We start from the raw sequence: 20,198 nt of genomic DNA, 5'->3' as shown, positions 1-20,198 counted from the left end.
CGCAAGCCATTGCTGTGGTACAACCTCCTACGGTTACTCCATCTCAAGCTCCCGAACCCATTGCGTCTGCAATTTCCCCTGCTGAACCTGTCGAGGAGAAGCACGATTCTCCAGTCGAGGACATCAAACCTGCAGACTTGCCGCAAATCCCTAGCCCCGAAAAGCCAGCTTCTGCCATTGATACCGGAAGTGTCTATATGGCGGACGACGAAATGGGTCCTGATGCTGAACATGTCAACCCTCCCTCGGGACAGACAACTCCTCGCAACGAGAAAGCTATCCCACAGGCTACAATGTTGTCAGAAAGCCCTACGAAGCGACAACTGCACACTCTGCATGCAGCGCCTTTGGAGCCTTTGCTTGATCTCACATGTCCTGTTGTTACCATGACTTCAGGTCATCTGAACCGCTTGTCATTCGACCAGCCGGCACTCACACCCATCACGCCACCGAGGTCTGTCAGCTCCACTACAGACACCATGGGCAACCGTGATGAGGAGACTCATCCACTTGGATTCTATGCTACTTTTCCTAAAGCTACAAGTCCGAAGCGCGACAACAAATCGAAGCCGGCTTGTTCTGAGGAGCTCGCTACGCTCAAACTTATGTTGCAGAACATCCAGTTTGCAGATCAGAACCCAGGACGCAAGCATGAGTTGCGGTCGACTTCTCCACAGCGCCCTAAAATCCTGACCGCCACAAACAACCTCCATGAGAAGAGTCTTGCTGGAATTGAAGAGGCTATGATGGGGGACAGCATGCAAGAGATTGATGAGAAGGCGACCAGAAAGCTCCATCGGACGATGGACCAGAAAGCAGCGAAAACCAGTGCTGAAAAGTCCAAGGAGAAAGCTGAAGCAAAAGCGAAGCGGCAGCTTACTCTGGAAGATGCTTGGGGCATACTGCCGAAGAAGAAGCCGGCATCTGGAACACCAGACAAGTCCACCACGAAGCCCGAGACTTCTCCCATCGAGCCGTCGACATCTGCTAAAGGATCTGCAAATGATGAGGCCCCCAATGAACCCAGCACAAAATCCGAGGCGCCTCCTATCAAGGATGGGAAGGAAGACAGCGGAAAGCAGACATCAAAAGACGAGAAGACTAGCCAACAGAAGGTAGAAGAAGAGAAGAAGATCGAGGATAAGATCCGTGAACTTTTTGCTATCCTCAAGCCAGTATTGGATGCTGCTCAGAGCTTCCCCGGGCCTATGACCTTGGAGATGCAGGTCGGCCTGATTTTGCTCCCGACCATGCCAAAGGCCTACAAAGGAGACATTATCACTTCGGAGGAGTGGAACAAGATCTTCCAGCCCCGCAACAATGTGCGCGCTCCGAGTGCGAGATTCATCAGAAGAGTGACGTCGTCGGGTGCAGATGCGGACTTCATCTTGGACCTGAAGGCGAGCAAGCGCAATGGAGGAGGCCGCCTGTTCGACGAGGGGTTCTCTGACTACGGCGTTGTCTACGAATACCACTGTCAAACCAAGGGCGGGCGGGCCATTGTGATCATCGTCGACGAGGCCGGAAATGTACGCGTTAGGGAGTCAAATACTGTCCTGGGTGCTGTTAATATCCATTTCCCACTGCACACTTGGGATGCGAGCGTGATTCTGAGAGGCGCTATGGAGCATGCTCGTGGTGCTGACAGCAAACTTGACAGCGCTATCGATGATCTCGTCGGAAGCATCTGGGTGCAACCTGACAGATCGCTGATCAGAATTTTCTGTCGACTGCCCGAAGGCGATGCTCTGCACATCGACAAGGTGCTTATTAAGCGGTGGACTCGCCATCGGTACATCCGTCCAGGAGAGGCAAATCCTGCAGCTCAGAGTGCCGTTGATGAAAAGCAAGGAGTGGACACGATTCCGGAAGAGAAACAAAAGCCTCGCAGTGAGGAAACTGGTGGTGCGGACGCTATCAACGACGCAGACGAGCGTCGCCCGGAAATTTTCCTCAAGATCACAGAGGTGCAGGATCTCTTCACCGGCTATCACCCCGCTGATGCGAGGGTGATGCGTGCACGCTGTATGACACGGGAGGAGATGGTCAGGAAGGGACGTCTATGGTACGAGGCATCCATTGTGAGCTCGTCAATCGAAGAAATCCTGCAATCGAACGCCAGCATCGAGCTTGGAGAAAGCACGAATGACTGGTCCAGCGTTGACCTTCTGGGCAACGAGACCCATCTCGCGGAGAGCAGCAGCAGCAGCACCAACAAAAACAGCACAGTCTCATCAACGGCCCTGAATCCCGTTGCTGCAGCGATCGGAAACACCGGCATCGGCGAGATGTATCGCGTGGCCAAAAAGGTCGTCGAGCGGATCGACGGCGTCGGACACTGGGATGACAGTCCCCAAACAGCAACGCTCTTGGCTGGGGGTAATAACAACACCGGCGCTCTTACTGTTACCAACAACAATGAGCCTGATGGACCCGTGTATGGACCCGTCACCCCAGGAGGGGTCCCTCATGCGTCGATGATGATGCTCGTGCCAGTCGCCAAACCCAAAGGACGAGATTTCTCGGAGTTGCAGAGCGTCAAAGATCATCTTGAAAGCGCCAGTGTTCGAGCTGCCTTCCGGATGGAGGAGAATAAAGAATCCTTCTGGTAAAACAAGAGAGACGGGATATGGAATCCAATAATTGAGTGGCAAATTGACTCAAAGCTAGCTACGAGAAAAGACCGCCATGAAAAGCAATTTCTTAAACTCGGCGTCTTCCACTTTCCCCCTTTCCTTTGTTTCTTTGCTTGTTTCTTTCTTTCTTTTTTTACCCCTTGAAGACTGCACATGGTACATCTTTTTTTCTCCTACTTTCGGGCGAGATGAATCACTAGATTGTAATGTAACAAGAAAAAAAAACCTTCCGATGATTTTTATTCATTTCGTGCCTTGTCAGATACAATAACAGACGGACTAAAAACTTTCATCAAGATTGAGATTATCAGAACCAGATAGTGAGACTGAAACTGAACTTGAAATTGAAATTAACATTGAAATTGAAAATCAGAATGAGATAGTTTATTTTAAAAACTTAGCCTAGCTAGCCAATATCATCAATATCATGTCATGTCAATCCTAAATTCTAAAACTCCATATCGAGTAAGTTTGCTTTATTTCTTGCTTTCCTCCTAATCCGAACGTTCGCTCTATACATACATACAAGACAGACACGGGGTATGTTGTCGCATTACTATTAATAGTAGGGATATTGACGATATGCGCAACAAATGTGCAACAAATGTGTCGTCTGTATTTATTTTTCTCTTTCACTGTTTTCTTTATCTTTTTTGCAAAAACGAAGAGAAGATGAATATCCAGAATCTAGATCTAAATTAATTACATCATCCAAAACGATAAAATCAATCATCGTCCTCATCAGGTGCGTCGCTGACTTTTCTCAACCACGCACCCCTCGCGTCAACGGCTGCTTTGCGCACGTCTCGTTTCGGATCATCGAGGATCGGCCGTAATGAGCGCAGAACATGGCTTTTCACGGGTAAGAGGGGAGAGAGCTTCCCTCCTGACTTGGTAGAGGCGGGATCAGTGGGTTGTTGCGAGGAGACAGCAAGAAGATAGAGACATCTGAGAGCTTGTTCACGCAATTTTGCACTGTTGCGCGTTCCCGGTACTGCTGCTGGTGCTGGTGCTGCTGGCGTTGTTTCTACTTTGGCAGGACCAGGAACGTAGGTGGCTGTTTTCAGGAGCCTTCGGACCAAGTCATTGACGTGCCCGCTTTCGTCGATCACGCCAACGCCATTATCGCGGATGATGACGGAAAGTGTCTGGAGCGTGGCTGCCTTGACGGCTTGAGATCCTGCATCTTCGAGGTCCAAGCTTTGCAGAAGCAGAGGGAGGAGCGTCGGGAGTTCGGGCATGACGAGAGAAGGCGGGATCGCAGAAAGAACGCCCGATAATGCAGTGAGGTAAGCAGGTTTGATGTGTGGCGGTGAAGGTGATGAGTCTCCTCCTCCGGCGGTGTTAACCTCGCGAATCTTGCTAGAGATGATTGGCACAACGGTGCTGAAGACACGCTGTTTAGAGAGGAGCCGGATATTTGCGCCGTTCTGTGTCGACAAAACGCCGTCGGAACTGAGAATGATGGCGAAGCCTCGTGCAGAGGTCTCACTAGTCACCTTATCAGATGACGAGAGAAGGGATAAGAGACTCGAAAGTATATCCGTCGTGGAAGGAGCTAATCGAAGAATAAGGGCCTTTGAAAGCCAGAAAAGCGTCTTGATGGTTTCGGGAGTGAGCTTCGCATCTTCTGAATGTGGTGGTAGAAGAGAGTTAAATATTTCGGACGCAAGTAGTAAGCCAGTTGTAGGGAGGAACTTGTTAACCATAAGAGCAAGGTGGCGGAGGATAGCAAGTTGTATAGCTGGTTCAGATTCAGCTATAGAGAGTTTAACGAGATCGTTAAGCAGAGGCGACATATCCGGTTTTGCATATGGCAGTCTCGTGGAATCCTTCGGGAGTCCAGCAAGTAGGTACGTTGATAGGATCATTGTGCGGCGCTGATGGACCGTGGTAGTCTGAGCGAAGGGCACTGGCTTGAAAGAATCTGCCCCCGAAAAGAGGGAATACATATTGTCTGCCACTTCGTCCTGCTTATCTCTTGAGATGGATCGTACTATCAAGTTGCATAGCCTTCCCAGAGTATCCAAGACTGACACATCGCGTAAGACGGTAGACTTATCTTCTGCAGAAGCCACAGCTGCTCTGCGACAGAGTCCCACGACAATTCTGTCATAATAGCTCTCGAGACTCTGATTTGGATCAGCTGCTCTCTTTTCCATGGCATATAGGATAGTCAAGAGAATCGCTCTCGGATAGGCGGGAGTGCAGGCTCCTTCATTTTGTAATAATAGGTCCAGCTTGTTGAGCAGTCGACGGACTAGTGTCTCAAATATATCCTTTTCGACGCTGATTTGAGCCAGCGTTTCCAGCGTAGTCAAGTAGGCGCGGTTCTCCCCGTCATCTCGGTCTGGTAACTTAGCCATGAATGCGGGTAGCGTTATCTCCATGATCAGGCGTGGCTTGTGTTTCGATATCTCTGCCAGAGCCGAAATTGCTTCCTTTTTCAAGTCACCTGCGCCTACCGTCTCTTCCTTCAGCAGAATCTCATCAAGATATTGCACGAATAATCCTATTTCGTTGTCCTGGAAAAACTGACGCAGTGTCGACAGCCGCAGAAGACCTTGTAGTGCTGTCATCCTAAACGAGTTCTCCTCTTTAGCGGTGCCCATCAACGCTTGGCTGAAGACCTCCATGAGTTGATCCTGGAATGCAAGCAATGGATTATCGAACGCGATTTCAGGACTTCTCGACGTCCACGTTCCATACAGTTCAATTGCAGAGTCAAACAAAGCGAGGAGCGTTTCCAAGAGCGCCCTCTGCTTCGCTATTGAATCGGCCTCCTGATAAACTGTGAACAGTGGAGCGACGACGGCCTGAATAATTAGAATGAAAGACGGTGCAGACGCAGCCGAAACAGACCGGAGAATTTGCCGAGCTGGTTGCGCCTGTTTCTGCTGTGGTTCTCTCAACTGCTCCTTGCATTCTTTGATAATCGGTCTGAGGAAGTGAGCAAGAGGTAATTCCTGTGAGACCTGCGTTACATGTGCTGAGAGACGTTTCGATATATTCTGAAGAACTTGAAGAGATAATTCCGAAAGGAACTCTTCCTGGGCATTAAGTATCTCAAACTTAAGAGCATCCCATATCTTGATAGAGTACCTCGATACAGTGTTTGGATCATAGGAGGTGACGCATGCCAATAATGCATTAAGTGCATCTTTCTAGGCTCTGGTCAGCAAAAATTGTAGATTCACCAGTGCAATCTGGATATGTACCTTGACGTTAGGAGACGTCGAATCAAGTTTATCAAGCAAAGCTGGGAATGCATGTGGAGCAAAAAGAGCTGTGGAGGATATGCAGTCTTGGAGACGATCCTTCAAGTCCTGGGCTGTGATTCCATATGGATCGTTCGGCGGAGGTCTGAAGGTGATGGGAAAGTAGTTATATACCGAATCAAAAAGCGTCTTGGCACGTCAGTTAGACAATTCTTAGTTCGGCCTTGAAGGATGAAAATACCTCAACATGATTTGATATATCCCACTCCACCATTACCACTTTCAATATCGAGAATACGACCATGAGGTTTCGAGGATCCTTCTCGCCTGTCATCAGGTCTACTATCCCAACTAGAGATTCGTCTCCCATTTCATGTAATGCTGCGGTCGTCAGAACTTCCGAGTCCATCGCCCATCGAATGTTATAATCGGGGACCTACCGGCCCTGTGATTTGCCATCAATTCATTAAGCAATTGGTAAACCTGATACCGTTGTGACTGCGGCCGCATTTGGAGCTCCTGGAAATGTTCAAAAATGCTATATCCAGGTCAGTTGTAATCCTTCCACTACCACTAGCAGCACTTTGGAAATTCAAATGTATCCCTCGCCTGCCTGAAGGGAAACGAGGATGGTGATGATGTGGTCTTCAGAAGGAAACATCTCCACTTACGCTCGCGCTGTATCCTTCGCCAACTCCTTGGTAAATCTGTCCAGCTTCTGGAGTGTTTCAAGACCGGTAACCGCCCCTCCATCTTCGATACGGTCGCAAAAGAAGGTCGTCAAGACTTGGATCTGTTGTCGGGAGAGGAACTTCGGCGGCAGAGCCTTAATCACTGCAGTGAGGTAGGAAACGGCTTTCCCGCGGATAATAGGGTCTTCATCGTTGATATACTCTCCCAAGGACTGAACAACTTCGATCAACGTCGTCTGCTTACTCTCGACCTCTTCAATGCGGTCAGACGTCGAGTCGCATTTTTCTGCGGACCAGAGGGGCTTTACCTTGGGCAGTTTTCTCAGCAATTCGGATCGCCTCCTGCTTATCGTGGTCCGCGACCAGCATAAAGGTCTGCAAGGCCGACATCTTGCTGACCTGCGGCGTCAAAGGCTGGTGAGGGGCATGCGGACATCCATGATGCTTTTTTGTGCCGATCCGATACCGTTATCGATAAGGGTCACGTGCAGTCCCAGGACTTGGTTGATGTCATCAATCTACCAATTCTTCGATCCCCTCTACTATTATAATGGAATATCATTTTGTGCAATTATTTAAGAATTGCCAAACTTGAAAGCATATCATATCAAATTATTGGTTCTGCCTGCCCACAATTAGCGAGAGATATACAAATTGGCAAAGCGATTGCAGATTAGTAAGACACTATATACTCCGGAGTAATAGCAAGATATACTTTAGGAATGGAGACGTATACTTTATGGATATGGCTAGAGCCAATGGAAATCAGGCGACCTGTTTTCCCTCTTCTTCATTTCCCTTTTGAGGAAGCTTTTACCGTCTGGATTGCTCTGTACGTAGAGGCGAGACTATATCTGGTCACGTGCCTCAAGACTTGCGTCATGATCGCTTCCATCGTCTTGTTAGCTGAGAGATCATCACCACTTTGCGCTGGCGCACAGGAATCAGGACATCTTGATCCACCATGAAGATCTACCAGCTGACGCAACTTGGTATTCTGGCTGCACTCATATGCGCTGTGTCTGCCATTCAACTACCTCCTTTCCTCACGGGCCGGAAGCGCCTACCCCTCCCGGTCCTTAAGAACGACCTTGGTGGACCACTTCCACGTCCTCTGCAGCTTCAAGATTCCGGCGCAAACACGTCTCCGCATGTTGCTATGCCGCCCCCAATCCCAGATGATGATGCGATTGCGACGGCGCCCGTTTCAACCCCGAAGCCCGACGATGGTGATAACCCGACCTCCAATCTCATTGTTCCGGACATCCTTGCGAAGACTCGCCAGGTGAACGTTTTCGCAAAACTGACGCGAGATATTGAACCTATCTCGACCCGCCTCAACGACAAGTCTAAGAATACTACCGTCCTGGCGCCCCTGAATTCCGCTATCCAGTCCCTGCCGCGGAAACCGTGGGAAGATCCAGAGGATTACGCGCGTTTCGGCAGCATGGATGCCTACAAGGGTCAAGAAGGGGAGGATCGGGCAAGGCAGAATCTGCGACGCTTTGTTGAAGCGCATTTGGTGCCTGTCAGCCCGTGGAAGGAAGGGGAGGAAGTGGAGACTATTGGTGGAGGCAAAGTGAGTTGGACAAAAGATGGCGACAAGATCTTCGTATGTCCCTTCTCGGCCATTTGCACCTTATTATGTACGCCGATACTGACGCAATTGCAGATTCAGCCAGGGAATATCGAAGTGCAGAGTCTTGCATCACAAGTGTCCAATGGTGAAGTCTGGATCCTTAAAGGAGTTATCAACTACAAACCAAACTAATGTCGCAATTCCCGTTTGGATAAGAATTGAGATGTGTTGAAAACGGCGTTGGGTTTCAGGGATGTGGAACACGGACAGGGAAACGGATTTTGCGGAAACATTGTTATTCTTCATATCAAGTATTCTTAGTAAATATTCCGTCTATCCATAATACAGTCACATGGGTATGAACCTTCACGCCGTTTTGCGTGGTAGGTAATCCAAATTTTGCCAATGACAGAATCTAAAATTTTATAAACGGAATACTGTATCAGCTAAACACGCAGCCACCTACGTAAGCGGTGTCTCCGAACCTAATTACTCGCACCGAGGTTGTGCAGCAGTCTTTCCTCAATCCCGTCAAGGATACAGTAGTGCTCCATAACCTCAAGGTTCTCCGCTTCATTCTGAAACAGTTTGTCGGGATCTTGTCCGGGCTGGAAGGGATTGGGAGCGGCAGCAGGATTCATTTGAGCCATTTGCTGAGTCATTTGATTGGCAGCTGTCAGAGAAAACCAAGGTCAGCACTTAGGAGTTCTCAGTGTCAAAAAAAGAAACATATGAAAAGACAATGTCTTTAATCATACCATTGTCACTGCCGAGGATGAACCCAAACACAGACTGAAGACCGAACAAGTTCAGGAAGTACCAGGACAAGCTCGAGACCCACCTGACATCGAGATCACGGGTCATCACTCCGGACTGAAGCATTGATTTGAACCGAATCGTAAGGGGAAACGGCAGTTTCACTATGAACGTTTATCAGCTTTCCATACACTGAACATTCTATTGCTAGCAGAACCCCTAGAGCACGTACGGATAACAAATCCCGAGAAGAACGCATTGATCCAACTCATGATCAGCGTTTGCGGGATCATCATCATCATGTTTCCCTTCATCATTCCCATCATTGCCTCCATGCCCGCTGGATCCGTCATAGGATTCGCTGGCGGCTGGCCTCGGCTAGAAGGATCCTTGAGAAACGCGCCGCTTTGGTAGGCGTTCACGAGGTACTCCTTGCGCGTAGCAAAGGAAGATGGAGTGAGAACTGCAGAGGCATTGTTACGAAAGTTGACGCCTCGAAGAAGGGACAAACGTTCGCGTGATTCGGCGAGAGTGGCCGGGGGTTTGGGAGGGTTGTTCATCAACACGGTGGCATAATGGCGGAGGATGCCTGTCAAAATCTATAAAGCAAGTTAGATCCATCGTTTGTCAAGGGAGTTTCAAGGGGAGATTGTCAATGCGTACCATGACAATAGTAATCGGAAATAAAATCCAGTAGCTAGTATGACAACTGTGAGCACTTCGAGCGAATATATCGTCAGCCAGGAATAAAAACTCACTATAGAGCTGGATCCCGAAGGATCGTCTGCTCTAACCCCTGCACTGCCATCGTGAGAGGCAATGCCCAGGAGGTAGATGTCCTTGTCGGAGTCGGTTGATGTGAGAAGGAAGCTCTGACCGGCTGGAGGGGATGACGGGCCCAAAGTAAATACGCCGCTTTAAGCTTCCCGAGAAAGTGACAAGTCGCCGCAACTTACAATATCCCACCCCTTCTACTCAAGAGCTTACAGCTCCCAGATTACAACATCAGAACTGAGACTTCTCGCTCTCCGACATCTGTAATCCATATCTTCTGTTCCGTGTCTTTTCATCTTCCAATGGCGTCAACAGCGGCACCAAAGGTGCCCGTTTACTCTGGAAACGGTTCGTGCCACCTCTCCATCTTTATGAGCAGCTGTCGGCAACCCTATCAATCAACCATGGCATATCGATGGCCTGATAAATTTGCTCTTATCAGCGTCATGACAGACCTTGAATGTTAATTTCTCCTCCAGATCTCAAAAACACTACCGACGATGCGCTCACGCCGTATCTTACCACCCTGCCGCAACCATACACCTTCACCAAAGACAATACCAATTCCAATGTGCGCTTCATCATAGGCTATACTGCGGTCGCCATTGCAGGCGCTACTTTTTATGTCGATAGGATTCTAGGGTGGGAAGCGACGGAGGCTCCATGGGTGTCTGTCGCTGTTGTTTCCTACTTCATCCTGAATTCTATCCTCACATACTGGATCTGGGCGGTAGAAGCTGGAGAGGTATTCCGGGGTAAGAGGAAGTCCGGTGAAACGGTATGTTTGCGCCATTTATATTCTGCTTCTGGGAACATGGGGAGATGCTGCATTTCTTTTCATATTTTTGCCTTGGCTAAACAGCTGATAATGTTTACCCTGACAGATCGTCATTCGGTCCTCCTCGAAGAAACACTCGCCGCTCTATAAACTGAAGGTGAAATATACGTCACCAGCGAATAAGGTCTTGCAAGAGAAGGAGATCGAAGCTCCCTTCACGATGTGGTTTTCGTCCGACGGCGTCTTCCACCCGGAACCGTTCCGACGCTGGCTTGCTAGTGAGATTGAGATTCTCGGCCTCGCTGCGAAGGAGGCAGCGAAGAAGACGGGAGGCCTCTCGAGTCACGTTGGCATAGACGAGCAATCCAGACAAACGAAGGGTGGCAAGAAATGAAATCGAGAAATGAGAGCATGGCATCGGAAGCATGTACAGACCGAAGAAAACAAAGGGAAAAAGGAGTTCTTTATGGTATTTTTTTTCCTTTTCTTCAGCGTTATGTTGATGTCAAATTGAATCTCATGATTCTTCCTTGATCATAGGACGGGTTTGGTCAGAAGTTAATAAAAATGCAGCCCTTCAACGTCTCGTTTCTCTCGACTGACTTAAAATACAAAATACCTGGGATCCCTAGAAGACGCATCTGCGAAAGGCCTTTGGTCCCTGTCCCATAATGTTTTTATTTCTTCTGTAGATGGACTTGTTTCTATATTATAGTCTCCTTACCGTATGGCATTTTTTTTAACCTATATACTTCTGCCACCCTACTTACCATATCAGTGCTTTATCGCTCCATGGTTGTTCCTGTAGTCCTTAGTATACTCCTCATTGTATTCCCTGTAGTATATTGCAAATGAGTAGGTAGCAGCCAAGAAAATTCCAGGAATTCGACTATATATATTTATTTAGACTCTTCTGCCGACCAACTCATCCTCTTTCATAATGGGATGGGATAAAAAAACCAATTTGAGTTTGATTACAGAAAAAAGCCTCGAAGAAAGTAATTAACTATGGCAAAGAAGTTTGAATTTTCATTATCCTCGGTATATATATATTTGTCTTCATCTAACGGAAGAACCAAGAAGAAAGCACAGCATAGACTATAGAAACGCTGAACAGAATCTATAATATTCTATGTATACATTTTTCACCCTTTCTTTTTTTTTCTTTTTGCCTTTATCCCAGAGTCTATCAATATACTTTCCTTGCGCAGGAGAGCGAAACCAAACCTTTACCAGTCAGCACGATCTGTTTTATGTCATGCTTCACGAGCCTCAAGGGTGCCGGGTTTCTCTACTGCTGCGGCTGGCTTGACATCGTCCAGTCTTTTATTTTGTATGAGTCTCTGCAGGTAGATATCGGTGTTAGCCAGGCATAACATGACGAAGTGGGTTCGAAAACAAAGAAGATTCAATCCAGTGAGGCAACAGTGTAATATACGTACCAGGAGGTTTCGCAGAAGGACAGAAATCGTGACCTTTCCGATCGAAGGAACGTAGATAGATGCTCTTTCCTTGACTTCGGGTGGGAAGTTCTAACAATAAAAAAAAAGGAGAGGCACTGTGAGCTGACTTCATAACTGCAAGCGAAAAAAAAGGAACGGCTTACCTTCTCACTAGAAAAGTTGATACAGACAGCCCCCGGTCTTAGAAGACTCGTGTCGAATTTGAACGACTCTCCAGGCACGCCAGTGATAACCACGTCACACAGGGGCGCCGCATCTTTGAGCGTCCAGCCTTCCATATCCTCGACCTCATGCCTCCGCTTCCTGATGCCTTCGCCTCGGGTGAACTTCTGCACACCAGTAACATCAACGCTGTAAACGCAGGCACCGTCGTTTGCCAGGAGTGCCGCGAGCGGTCTACCGACGACTTCTGACCGGTTCACGACACAGATGGTGTGTCCAAACAGGCGGTTTCCATACGGTAATATCGTGTTATAGATCTGCAGATACTCAAGGATCTTGACGATCGCAAGCGGAGTGCAAGGCAGGATCGATTTCTGTCGCTTAGTCTCCGGGTCTAGGAAGCGGATATTCTGGTACATATTGAAGACGTAGCGGTGGCTGAGGCCTTCCACATCTTTCGACACGTCCACAATCTGCTGGAGGTATTGGTCTTGTCGGTTGTTGAAGATCGGATAGTATACGATAATGCCGTCCACGTCGTCGTCGGCATTCGCAGCAAGGATCGCGTCTTCGATCTCGTCCCGCGAGACCTCTCGAAGGGTGTAACGAAAGCCACTGCCAGAGAATAAAAACGTCAGCTATAAGCCGCAGTTTGAGATGTCAAGAAACATGATGCGATAGCTTTGAAGTCCAAGATCGCAAATGCGATTCCCAGAGGCTTTCCTCAAGTGGAATAAAAAAGACCCGAAAAAAAAAAGAAATAATTGATCACATACTTTTCCTGACAGGTCTTTTCAGTCCACTCTGCATACATGCGCGCGGCCGGGTCATTGTTTGCCAAAAAGCCCACCAAGTGAGGCCCTTTCTCCAGCGACTTCAGGCCCTCCCGGACTTCGTTAAGCAGGCCATCGGCGATGTTGCGCGCGAGGACCACCTTGCACGATGGCGGGCCCGCATCGGTATTCGAGGAAGCCATCTTAGTAAGGAATTATAGAACTTCAATCGCTGAAGGACAACGAGCAAAAGTGGTCTTCATGAAACGTGAGTCAAGCGCGGGGTGACCCGATAAATAAAATTTTGGCTCCAGATCCGCTTATCGATAAATGACATCCCGCGAGCGGACTTGGGCCGCATTGGGATAAGAGCGAGCAAATTTCACCCAAAATGAATTTGAATTTTACATTGTGCTACATAATTTGACACAAGGAGTAAATCCAATTATGTTAAAAACACAAAATCTGATTGAATCTATTGTCCCTTGTTGTCCCTGAAAACCAGTCCTTAGATGCCGACAAACCATACTGAATTTATGAAAGCCCAGAATGCTGCGAAACTGATAGGGTACTTCCAATTCTAAAGGCTACTTCAGTCTACCCTTGCGGATGAAATTACGTGGAATCTACAGCGAGAGAGCACCTACAAGCGCGGCATTTTACAAGAACCAACATGAAGAAACAAAGGAAATAATTAGACAGACCTAGCAGAATGAACGATGACAGGGTAGCATTTATCCTTCCTCCCTCCGAGCTCATCCGTACCATCCCCCGATTTTCATTCCATGTAGTCAAACTTCATGACAGGCAGGGCGTTCCCCTTACCCTATTCTATAGTATGGTTACAGTACGAAGAGGAACTCGGAGACACGAAGAGATACTGAGAGAGATCGGGGACCAGAATTGACACGATTTTTTTTGCTCACAAAGGAAATAACTCGTCAAATTGTACACAAGCTATCTTGTCTATACACACATAGTGTCAGGAGGAAAACAGTACATGGTCGAATAGATCACCCCGTTGTCTTTTTGCTCACCTAAGAGAAGTTCTTGTTGAACTCTTCAATGACATTGCGGAGGCGAGCCTCCAGGTCCTTGCTGAGCTGACCCTCCTTCTCAATGGTGTCGAGGATGTCGTTGTGGTTGGTCTTCAGGTAAGCCTTGAAGTCCTCCTCCCACTGTCCAATCTTGGAGACGGGGAAGGCATCAAGGTAACCGTTGACACCAGCGAAGATGACGGGAACCATCTCGCTGACAGCCATAGGAGAGTACTGCTTCTGCTTCAGAAGCTCGGTCAGACGCTCACCACGGGCAAGGGTCTGCTTGGTGGAAGCATCCAGATCGGAACCGAACTGAGCGAAGGCAGCGACCTCACGGTACTGGGCCAAGAAGAGCTTCAGAGAACCGGCGACCTGCTTCATAGCCTTGACCTGGGCAGCGGAACCGACACGGGAGACAGACAGACCGACGTTGATAGCGGGACGGACACCCTTGTAGAACAGTTCGGTCTCCAGGAAAATCTGACCGTCGGTAATGGAAATGACGTTGGTGGGAATGTAGGCAGACACGTCACCACCCTGGGTCTCGATGATGGGCAGAGCAGTCAGGGAACCACCACCGTGCTTGTCGTTCAGCTTGGCAGCACGCTCCAGAAGACGCGAGTGCAGGTAGAAGACGCTGTTCATAGGTTAGCAACGGAAGAAGGTAAGGAGTCAGGATAACATACTCTCCGGGGTAAGCCTCACGGCCCGGGGGACGACGCAGCAGCAGAGACATCTGACGGTAGGCGACGGCCTGCTTGGACAGGTCATCGTAAACGATCACGGCGTGGCGGCCATTGTCACGGAACCACTCGCCCATGGCACAGCCGGTGAAGGGGGCAATGTACTGCAGAGGAGCGGCCTCGGAGGCAGTAGCGGCAACGACAATGGAGTACTTGAGAGCATCGTTCTCCTCCAGAGTCTTGACGAGCTGAGCAACAGTGGAACGCTTCTGACCGACGGCAACGTAGACACAGTAGAGCTTCTTGGACTCGTCGGCGGTGCTGTTGAGACGCTTCTGGTTCAGGATGGCATCCAGGGCGACAGCAGTCTTTCCAGTCTGACGGTCACCAATGATCAACTCACGCTGACCACGGCCGATGGGCACCATGGAGTCGACACACTTCAGACCAGTCTGGACGGGCTGGTTGACAGAGCGACGGGGCAGGATACCAGGAGCCTTGACCTGGGCACGGCGCTTCTCCTTGGTCTTGATGGGTCCCTTGCCGTCAATGGGGTTACCGAGGGCGTCGACGACACGTCCCAGCAGCTCAGGACCAACAGGGACATCGACCTGGTTACTTTGTTAATCCTCCTGATACTCTTCTCGGCGCGTGAGGCTGGACACATACGATCTCGCCAGTTCGCTTGACGGTTTCACCTTCCTTGACCAGACGGTCGGAACCGAAAAGCACAACACCGACCTGGCCGGCCTCCAGGTTCATGCACATGCCCTTAACGCCAGAGGCGAACCTGGATGTCAATTAGTAACCGATCATTCCGACATTAGGTGACCTATGGGGGATGCATACTCGACCAGCTCCTCAGCCTGGACATTGGTCATACCGTGGACACGGGCGATTCCGTCACTGTTCCCCAATTGATCAGTATGGCACTTTCAGATAATCGTTGATTGTCAAGCTGATGCAATGGCGACAATTTGTGATGATTGAATCGGGTGAGTGGAGGGCCCATACCCGACGGAGAGGACACGTCCAGTCTCGGCAAGACCAGCCTCTTCCTGAACACCACGGATTCTCTGCTCGAGGATGGAGGAGACCTCGGTGGGGGAGGCCTTGGCCTCTGCGGCATAGGAACGAACCTGCTTAGAGGCAGCAGCGAGAGGACCGGGAGTAGCCGCGCGAACCTGGAGAGCGAACAGAAAAATTTGTCAGCGTCGACATACTTGACCTGGCACGCGTCACAACAATAGTAAAGGGTATTTTATGGCCCAGACTGTCCATCGACGAGGACATTGGCTGCAGCTTCGCGGTGGTGTTGTCCTGACTGGCGACGGTACGGTCGGGTTGGCAGGGGTTGAACTCACCGAGGCGAGTCTGCCAGTGGCAGAAACGGCAGCCACGGTGCGGCTGGATTGCCGCAGAGCGTTTCTGAACATTGTGCACGAGGTTCAGAGGGAGTAGAGAGTGTTTTCTCTGGAGGAGATATGCAATTGGGAGGAAGGGTGGTTGAAGGGAGAGGATTGTGGATGAGCGAAGGAGAGCTTTGTCGTCTGGGAGGAGGTTGCCAGGACGAGGCTAAACCCAGTTTTGCCGAGACGCCCCAGTGGCTCCGAATCGGCCCTTAGTGCGAGCCGTGTTCACCCACTAGCTCTGGCACGGGTGCTCGAGAATTCGACACGATCTGTACGATGCTACGTGTATTATTTTATTTTCCTTCTTCTTTCTAAGGTTCAATTCTACCATGAAGCGAATCTGCCGTCTATGTTCGGGGGGCTGGTGTTGGAAGGGGGACCCGCCTGAGGTAATAATTCGGGACACTTGGCCATCCGGGCGTTCGGATTTGCGGACCAGATCGGCTGACTAAGGCCTCATGGAAACAGAACTCGATGCCTGGCACGTCAGGCATGCAATCCTTCACCCAAAACCGGTTGCGGTGATCAACCAGTGGAGACTCGTGTACTCGCCAGAGTAACGCAGTCCGAAAATTGAAATCCTTATTTGCATGACTGTTGTCACCGCCAATATGGGAATCGAACAAATCAATTGGTGCATTTTTGGCAACGGACCCATTCATGGCTGCTGACAACAACTATAGACCTTAAGTAGTGCTTTATGCGGCAATATGACAACTCAGTCAACAGCAGGAGTGTCAGTTTATCCAATATTCCAGCCGAAACGATCATAGTAGAAGGATGGATCGATGCTATGGAGTAGTCTCGAGCAGCTGAAGCAACGATTGGAGATAATGCGTGCTGTTCATTCTTCAACCAGAGACCCTTCCGCTGGGCCTGGCTTCCTATACGACTTGATTCCTGCTCACTATTATACATTATATTGTCTTTCCAGGCTCGCTGCACGTGCTGAACCACCTGTCATACCGGCTTTTTTAGGCTTGCGTTAGAGGTAAATTGAGGTGGACAACATGAGTTCGTTGGTAAGCAACGTCCAACAGAATGTCTTCGTCATGACCCGTCATCATCCCTAATCCTCATGTTGGGATATTCTCATCCTGTCATCCACTTTGTATGGTACACCGATCCATTGATACGCCTTGTGCAGATATACCTGACCAGAGATCCATAACAACTGACCTGGTTTCAGCAGGCCACATTCTGGTTAAACAACCGTGCTTTTAACCTTTCTTGAATTTAGCGATTTCCTTCTCCACTGCCTGATCCAGGCGGGCTTTCAACTCCGGACGGTATCCGAGAAAGAAAAGGAATTCCATCCACACGAAGAGCGGAGCTAAAAATAATGCCTGAACCAAGTTGTCCAGCAACGCCGGCGCTCTGCGTTCAAAGCGACCATGGCCGAGAAATTGAGCCAACCATGACACCACGTGGAGACCGGCAGCCCAGTACGTCGCTGTCGTCCCGTAAGTGCTCGTAAGATGGTTCATGAATGCGGTGCCGGCGATCAGCAACGGAGCGAGAATTGCGCCGGCAACGGGCTCCAATAGGAGGTAACCAAACGCATAGACAAAAGCGACGATCGTCCCAAGATTGGGAGGGAGGTTCTGAATCTGAAGGAAATCGGGCAAAGAAATCAGAGTAGGGCTGTTGCTGGCCTGCAATGCGATCGTATTAGCTGGAATCAGCGACTGGATTTATGGATTCGCCTTACTATCTGTATCGCGGTCATCAGGATAATTGGGACACACGTCATGTGGATGGAGATGTTAATCTGGAGAAAGCACGTGTGAGCGATACGCGCCGACACAGACCGATAGAGAAGAGGGGCAAGCCTACAGGGTTATGATGGTAGGCGCCATACTATAAACATGAATTAGTAGCTGTCAGATTTGCACTCTCGCTCATCTCAGAAGAAGGGGATTTACAAAGACGAGTTGCTTCTCAAGGTTGAGCGCCATGGTGGCTTGATTCTCGGAAGCTCTCAGATGGGTCAACTCAAACTGTAGGTACTTCGAAATAGACGGCCCACAGGAAGGAAAGGACAATTAGCTTTTATGAAGATAGGAATAATCCGGGGTAAGCTGATCCCTATAAAAAGAGCTGGTAGCAGAATAAGTTGTGTTGCATGAGATGGGGCGGTAAGTGGGTGGATGCAGCCTAATGAAGTCATTGCTTGGAAGTAGCATAGTACTGTACGTTGTAGGTAAGCAGTGCCGAGTCCCGAGGTCCTGCGCCAAACATGTGTCAAATGCCTTAAACCCCTCACCTTCTCATAACTAGAACATTACTCCGTAGTAGGCCTTAAGAGGAATAATAATAGTCTAATATATATCCGCGGATCATATGTGTATCGCCTTACGCTACTACCACCTTATTTTTGCATAGCGCTTGCACCTCGCCTGCGGTATGTGTTTATTACAACTAATATATAGAGGTAACCCCGAGTGTGGAGTTATATAGTATCTTAGGCATGCAGGAAGAAATATCGGTGGAGAATATAACTGAACAATGCACGGTACTCTGTAGTAACTTTAGAGTACTACGGTAGCAGTTACCTAGGTCCTTAGAAGGCCTCAGGCAACCAGTTTGTAGGCCTTGTTGCCTTGGGGAACATATCATGTGATTGTGTCGGAACATAGATTATCCAGTCCGTTAGGTACGGAGATGGCATTATTGATGGACAAAGGGCCAACACAGGTCAATAAATCACTCAACACTAGATGCAGTGACGGAGGGCGTGGAGTCTACGGCCAAGGAGAAGTCGTGAGAATTTGCAGCGCTGTGTCTCTCCCTCCTCCCTTGATTTTGGGAGCCCTTCGTTTGCAATTTTCTTGAGCATTATGATTATGGCATACTGACCCAGGTTCTCGGAGCTAAGAAGCGGGCGCGGGCTCTTTGAAACCTCTTGAATTTATCAAATAACTACGATCGCTGTGTTTTATATCATCTCTTCGCGAGGCTGGCATTTCACCGCGGAGCCTTCGAGTTGCGGACGAGCTTGAACCTGCGACATTCGACGCAAGACTCACACAAACTGCCTCCGAATCCATAGACCTGTACATTCTATTGTCGCGGTTCTGGGTATCTTTTACTGTGTTCGACAAGACACCACCATGTTTTTCCTCAAAGAAGAAACCAAGGTCGTCGTCCTGCACCCGTCTTACTTCGGCCCGAATGTCAAAGAATACCTCGTCAACCGGCTGAACGAAGAGGAAGAAGGAAGATGTACGGGCGATCACTTCGTCATTTGCGTCATGGATATGGTAGATATAGGCGAAGGAAGAGTGATTCCTGGCAGCGGAGCTGCTGAGTACACCATCAAATATCGCGCGATCATCTGGAAGCCTTTCCGGGGAGAAACGGTATCTATCCCTCGAGGGCTATGCGTTTTGCCTGTCCACTAATACTTGATGCTAGGTGGATGCTATTGTGACCTCTGTCAAACCTACAGGTATTTTCACGCTCGCTGGCCCGTTGTCTGTCTTCATTGCGCGGAAAAACATTCCTTCGGATATCAAATGGGAACCTGGCGCCAATCCTCCACAATACACCGATCACGCGGATCAAGTAATCGAGAAGGGAACCAGCCTTCGACTGAAGATTCTGGGTGTGAAACCAGATGTATCCAACATCAATGCTATTGGGACCATCAAAGAAGATTATCTAGGGTACGGGCCCATTCCCTGGCCGACAAGATCCTGTCCCTGTGATGAAACTAACAATTTGCAGAACACTTTAAGGGATCAATCTGGTCGAGCAGTAATGGCTCAATTGTCCAATATGTCTCTCCACAGATCGCGGAGAGTATTTTTCACATCATAGGAGATACATTTCTCATCACTTGCCAAGGGCCCTGCACTGTGGTGGTGGTGAGGACACCGGCTGCAGAGTGACCAATGCGCAGAGAACGCGGGCAGGGTGAATGTCTGGCAGTTACTAGGTAGTTAGTTCTGCAGATCCAAACCCGTCTAATTTTGGCTGGTGGGCCGACCCATCCTCCAATTATTCCGAGGGGAAAGGCCTAGAATGCCTAGCTAGAGATTTGCCCTCCTAGATAGGATATCTGCTTATCTGTAGCTGCTCACAAACGGTGAACAATCGCATTAAGCAGAGCCTCGAAAACTGCAGTGGCCACATGTGAATAAAGTGTGTAAAACAGTGGGAGTATCCACAGGGGCAGGAACACCTCTGGACGGGCGTTTGCTTAGGCGCGCAAGATGAAACACTGGCGG

The 20,198-nt window shown here is 49.2% G+C and overlaps 9 protein-coding genes across 9 annotated transcripts; 4 read left to right on the top strand and 5 right to left on the bottom strand.

The window, feature by feature from the left end:
• T310_6940 (uncharacterized protein) lies at nt 1–2,612 on the top strand (the record flags this gene model as incomplete). The annotated part of the gene is made up of 1 exon (XM_013470276.1): nt 1–2,612. A coding segment is annotated over one exon (2,612 nt), but the record flags the coding sequence as incomplete, so codon positions are not given.
• A 749-nt stretch (nt 2,613–3,361) lies between these two features.
• Nucleotides 3,362–6,936, bottom strand: T310_6939 (DNA repair/transcription protein; the record flags this gene model as incomplete). The annotated part of the gene is made up of 6 exons (XM_013470275.1): nt 3,362–5,800; nt 5,855–6,043; nt 6,096–6,193; nt 6,295–6,392; nt 6,526–6,799; nt 6,855–6,936. The coding sequence occupies 6 exons, from the start codon at nt 6,934–6,936 to the stop codon at nt 3,362–3,364; spliced, it is 3,180 nt and encodes a 1,059-aa protein (XP_013325729.1).
• A 574-nt stretch (nt 6,937–7,510) lies between these two features.
• Nucleotides 7,511–8,317, top strand: T310_6938 (uncharacterized protein; the record flags this gene model as incomplete). Its single annotated transcript, XM_013470274.1, has 2 exons — nt 7,511–8,125; nt 8,219–8,317. 2 exons carry the CDS (start codon nt 7,511–7,513, stop codon nt 8,315–8,317), a joined length of 714 nt encoding a protein of 237 aa, XP_013325728.1.
• Nucleotides 8,318–8,610: 293 nt separating this feature from the next.
• On the bottom strand, nt 8,611–9,927 carry T310_6937 (DUF850 domain-containing protein; the record flags this gene model as incomplete). The annotated part of the gene is made up of 5 exons (XM_013470273.1): nt 8,611–8,798; nt 8,884–9,045; nt 9,114–9,480; nt 9,640–9,796; nt 9,869–9,927. 5 exons carry the CDS (start codon nt 9,925–9,927, stop codon nt 8,611–8,613), a joined length of 933 nt encoding a protein of 310 aa, XP_013325727.1.
• Nucleotides 9,928–10,115: 188 nt separating this feature from the next.
• Nucleotides 10,116–10,827, top strand: T310_6936 (uncharacterized protein; the record flags this gene model as incomplete). Its single annotated transcript, XM_013470272.1, has 2 exons — nt 10,116–10,433; nt 10,540–10,827. The coding sequence occupies 2 exons, from the start codon at nt 10,116–10,118 to the stop codon at nt 10,825–10,827; spliced, it is 606 nt and encodes a 201-aa protein (XP_013325726.1).
• Nucleotides 10,828–11,689: 862 nt separating this feature from the next.
• Nucleotides 11,690–13,034, bottom strand: T310_6935 (Methylenetetrahydrofolate dehydrogenase (NAD(+)); the record flags this gene model as incomplete). The annotated part of the gene is made up of 4 exons (XM_013470271.1): nt 11,690–11,776; nt 11,876–11,965; nt 12,040–12,673; nt 12,835–13,034. The coding sequence occupies 4 exons, from the start codon at nt 13,032–13,034 to the stop codon at nt 11,690–11,692; spliced, it is 1,011 nt and encodes a 336-aa protein (XP_013325725.1).
• An 834-nt stretch (nt 13,035–13,868) lies between these two features.
• On the bottom strand, nt 13,869–15,990 carry T310_6934 (ATP synthase subunit alpha; the record flags this gene model as incomplete). Its single annotated transcript, XM_013470270.1, has 6 exons — nt 13,869–14,508; nt 14,558–15,165; nt 15,224–15,344; nt 15,404–15,460; nt 15,569–15,738; nt 15,919–15,990. The coding sequence occupies 6 exons, from the start codon at nt 15,988–15,990 to the stop codon at nt 13,869–13,871; spliced, it is 1,668 nt and encodes a 555-aa protein (XP_013325724.1).
• A 1,196-nt stretch (nt 15,991–17,186) lies between these two features.
• Nucleotides 17,187–17,924, bottom strand: T310_6933 (uncharacterized protein; the record flags this gene model as incomplete). Its single annotated transcript, XM_013470269.1, has 3 exons — nt 17,187–17,621; nt 17,803–17,826; nt 17,892–17,924. The coding sequence occupies 3 exons, from the start codon at nt 17,922–17,924 to the stop codon at nt 17,187–17,189; spliced, it is 492 nt and encodes a 163-aa protein (XP_013325723.1).
• A 1,155-nt stretch (nt 17,925–19,079) lies between these two features.
• Nucleotides 19,080–19,788, top strand: T310_6932 (DNA-directed RNA polymerase; the record flags this gene model as incomplete). The annotated part of the gene is made up of 2 exons (XM_013470268.1): nt 19,080–19,328; nt 19,384–19,788. The coding sequence occupies 2 exons, from the start codon at nt 19,080–19,082 to the stop codon at nt 19,786–19,788; spliced, it is 654 nt and encodes a 217-aa protein (XP_013325722.1).
• Between the last annotated feature and the right edge of the window lie 410 nt (nt 19,789–20,198).

Source organism: Rasamsonia emersonii, assembly GCF_000968595.1.
Source record: "Rasamsonia emersonii CBS 393.64 chromosome Unknown ctg1118621760475, whole genome shotgun sequence".
Taxonomy (NCBI): Eukaryota; Fungi; Ascomycota; class Eurotiomycetes; order Eurotiales; family Trichocomaceae; genus Rasamsonia; species Rasamsonia emersonii.
Note: the sequence above shows the minus strand (reverse complement) of the source record. Positions and strands in the feature narration are given on the sequence as shown.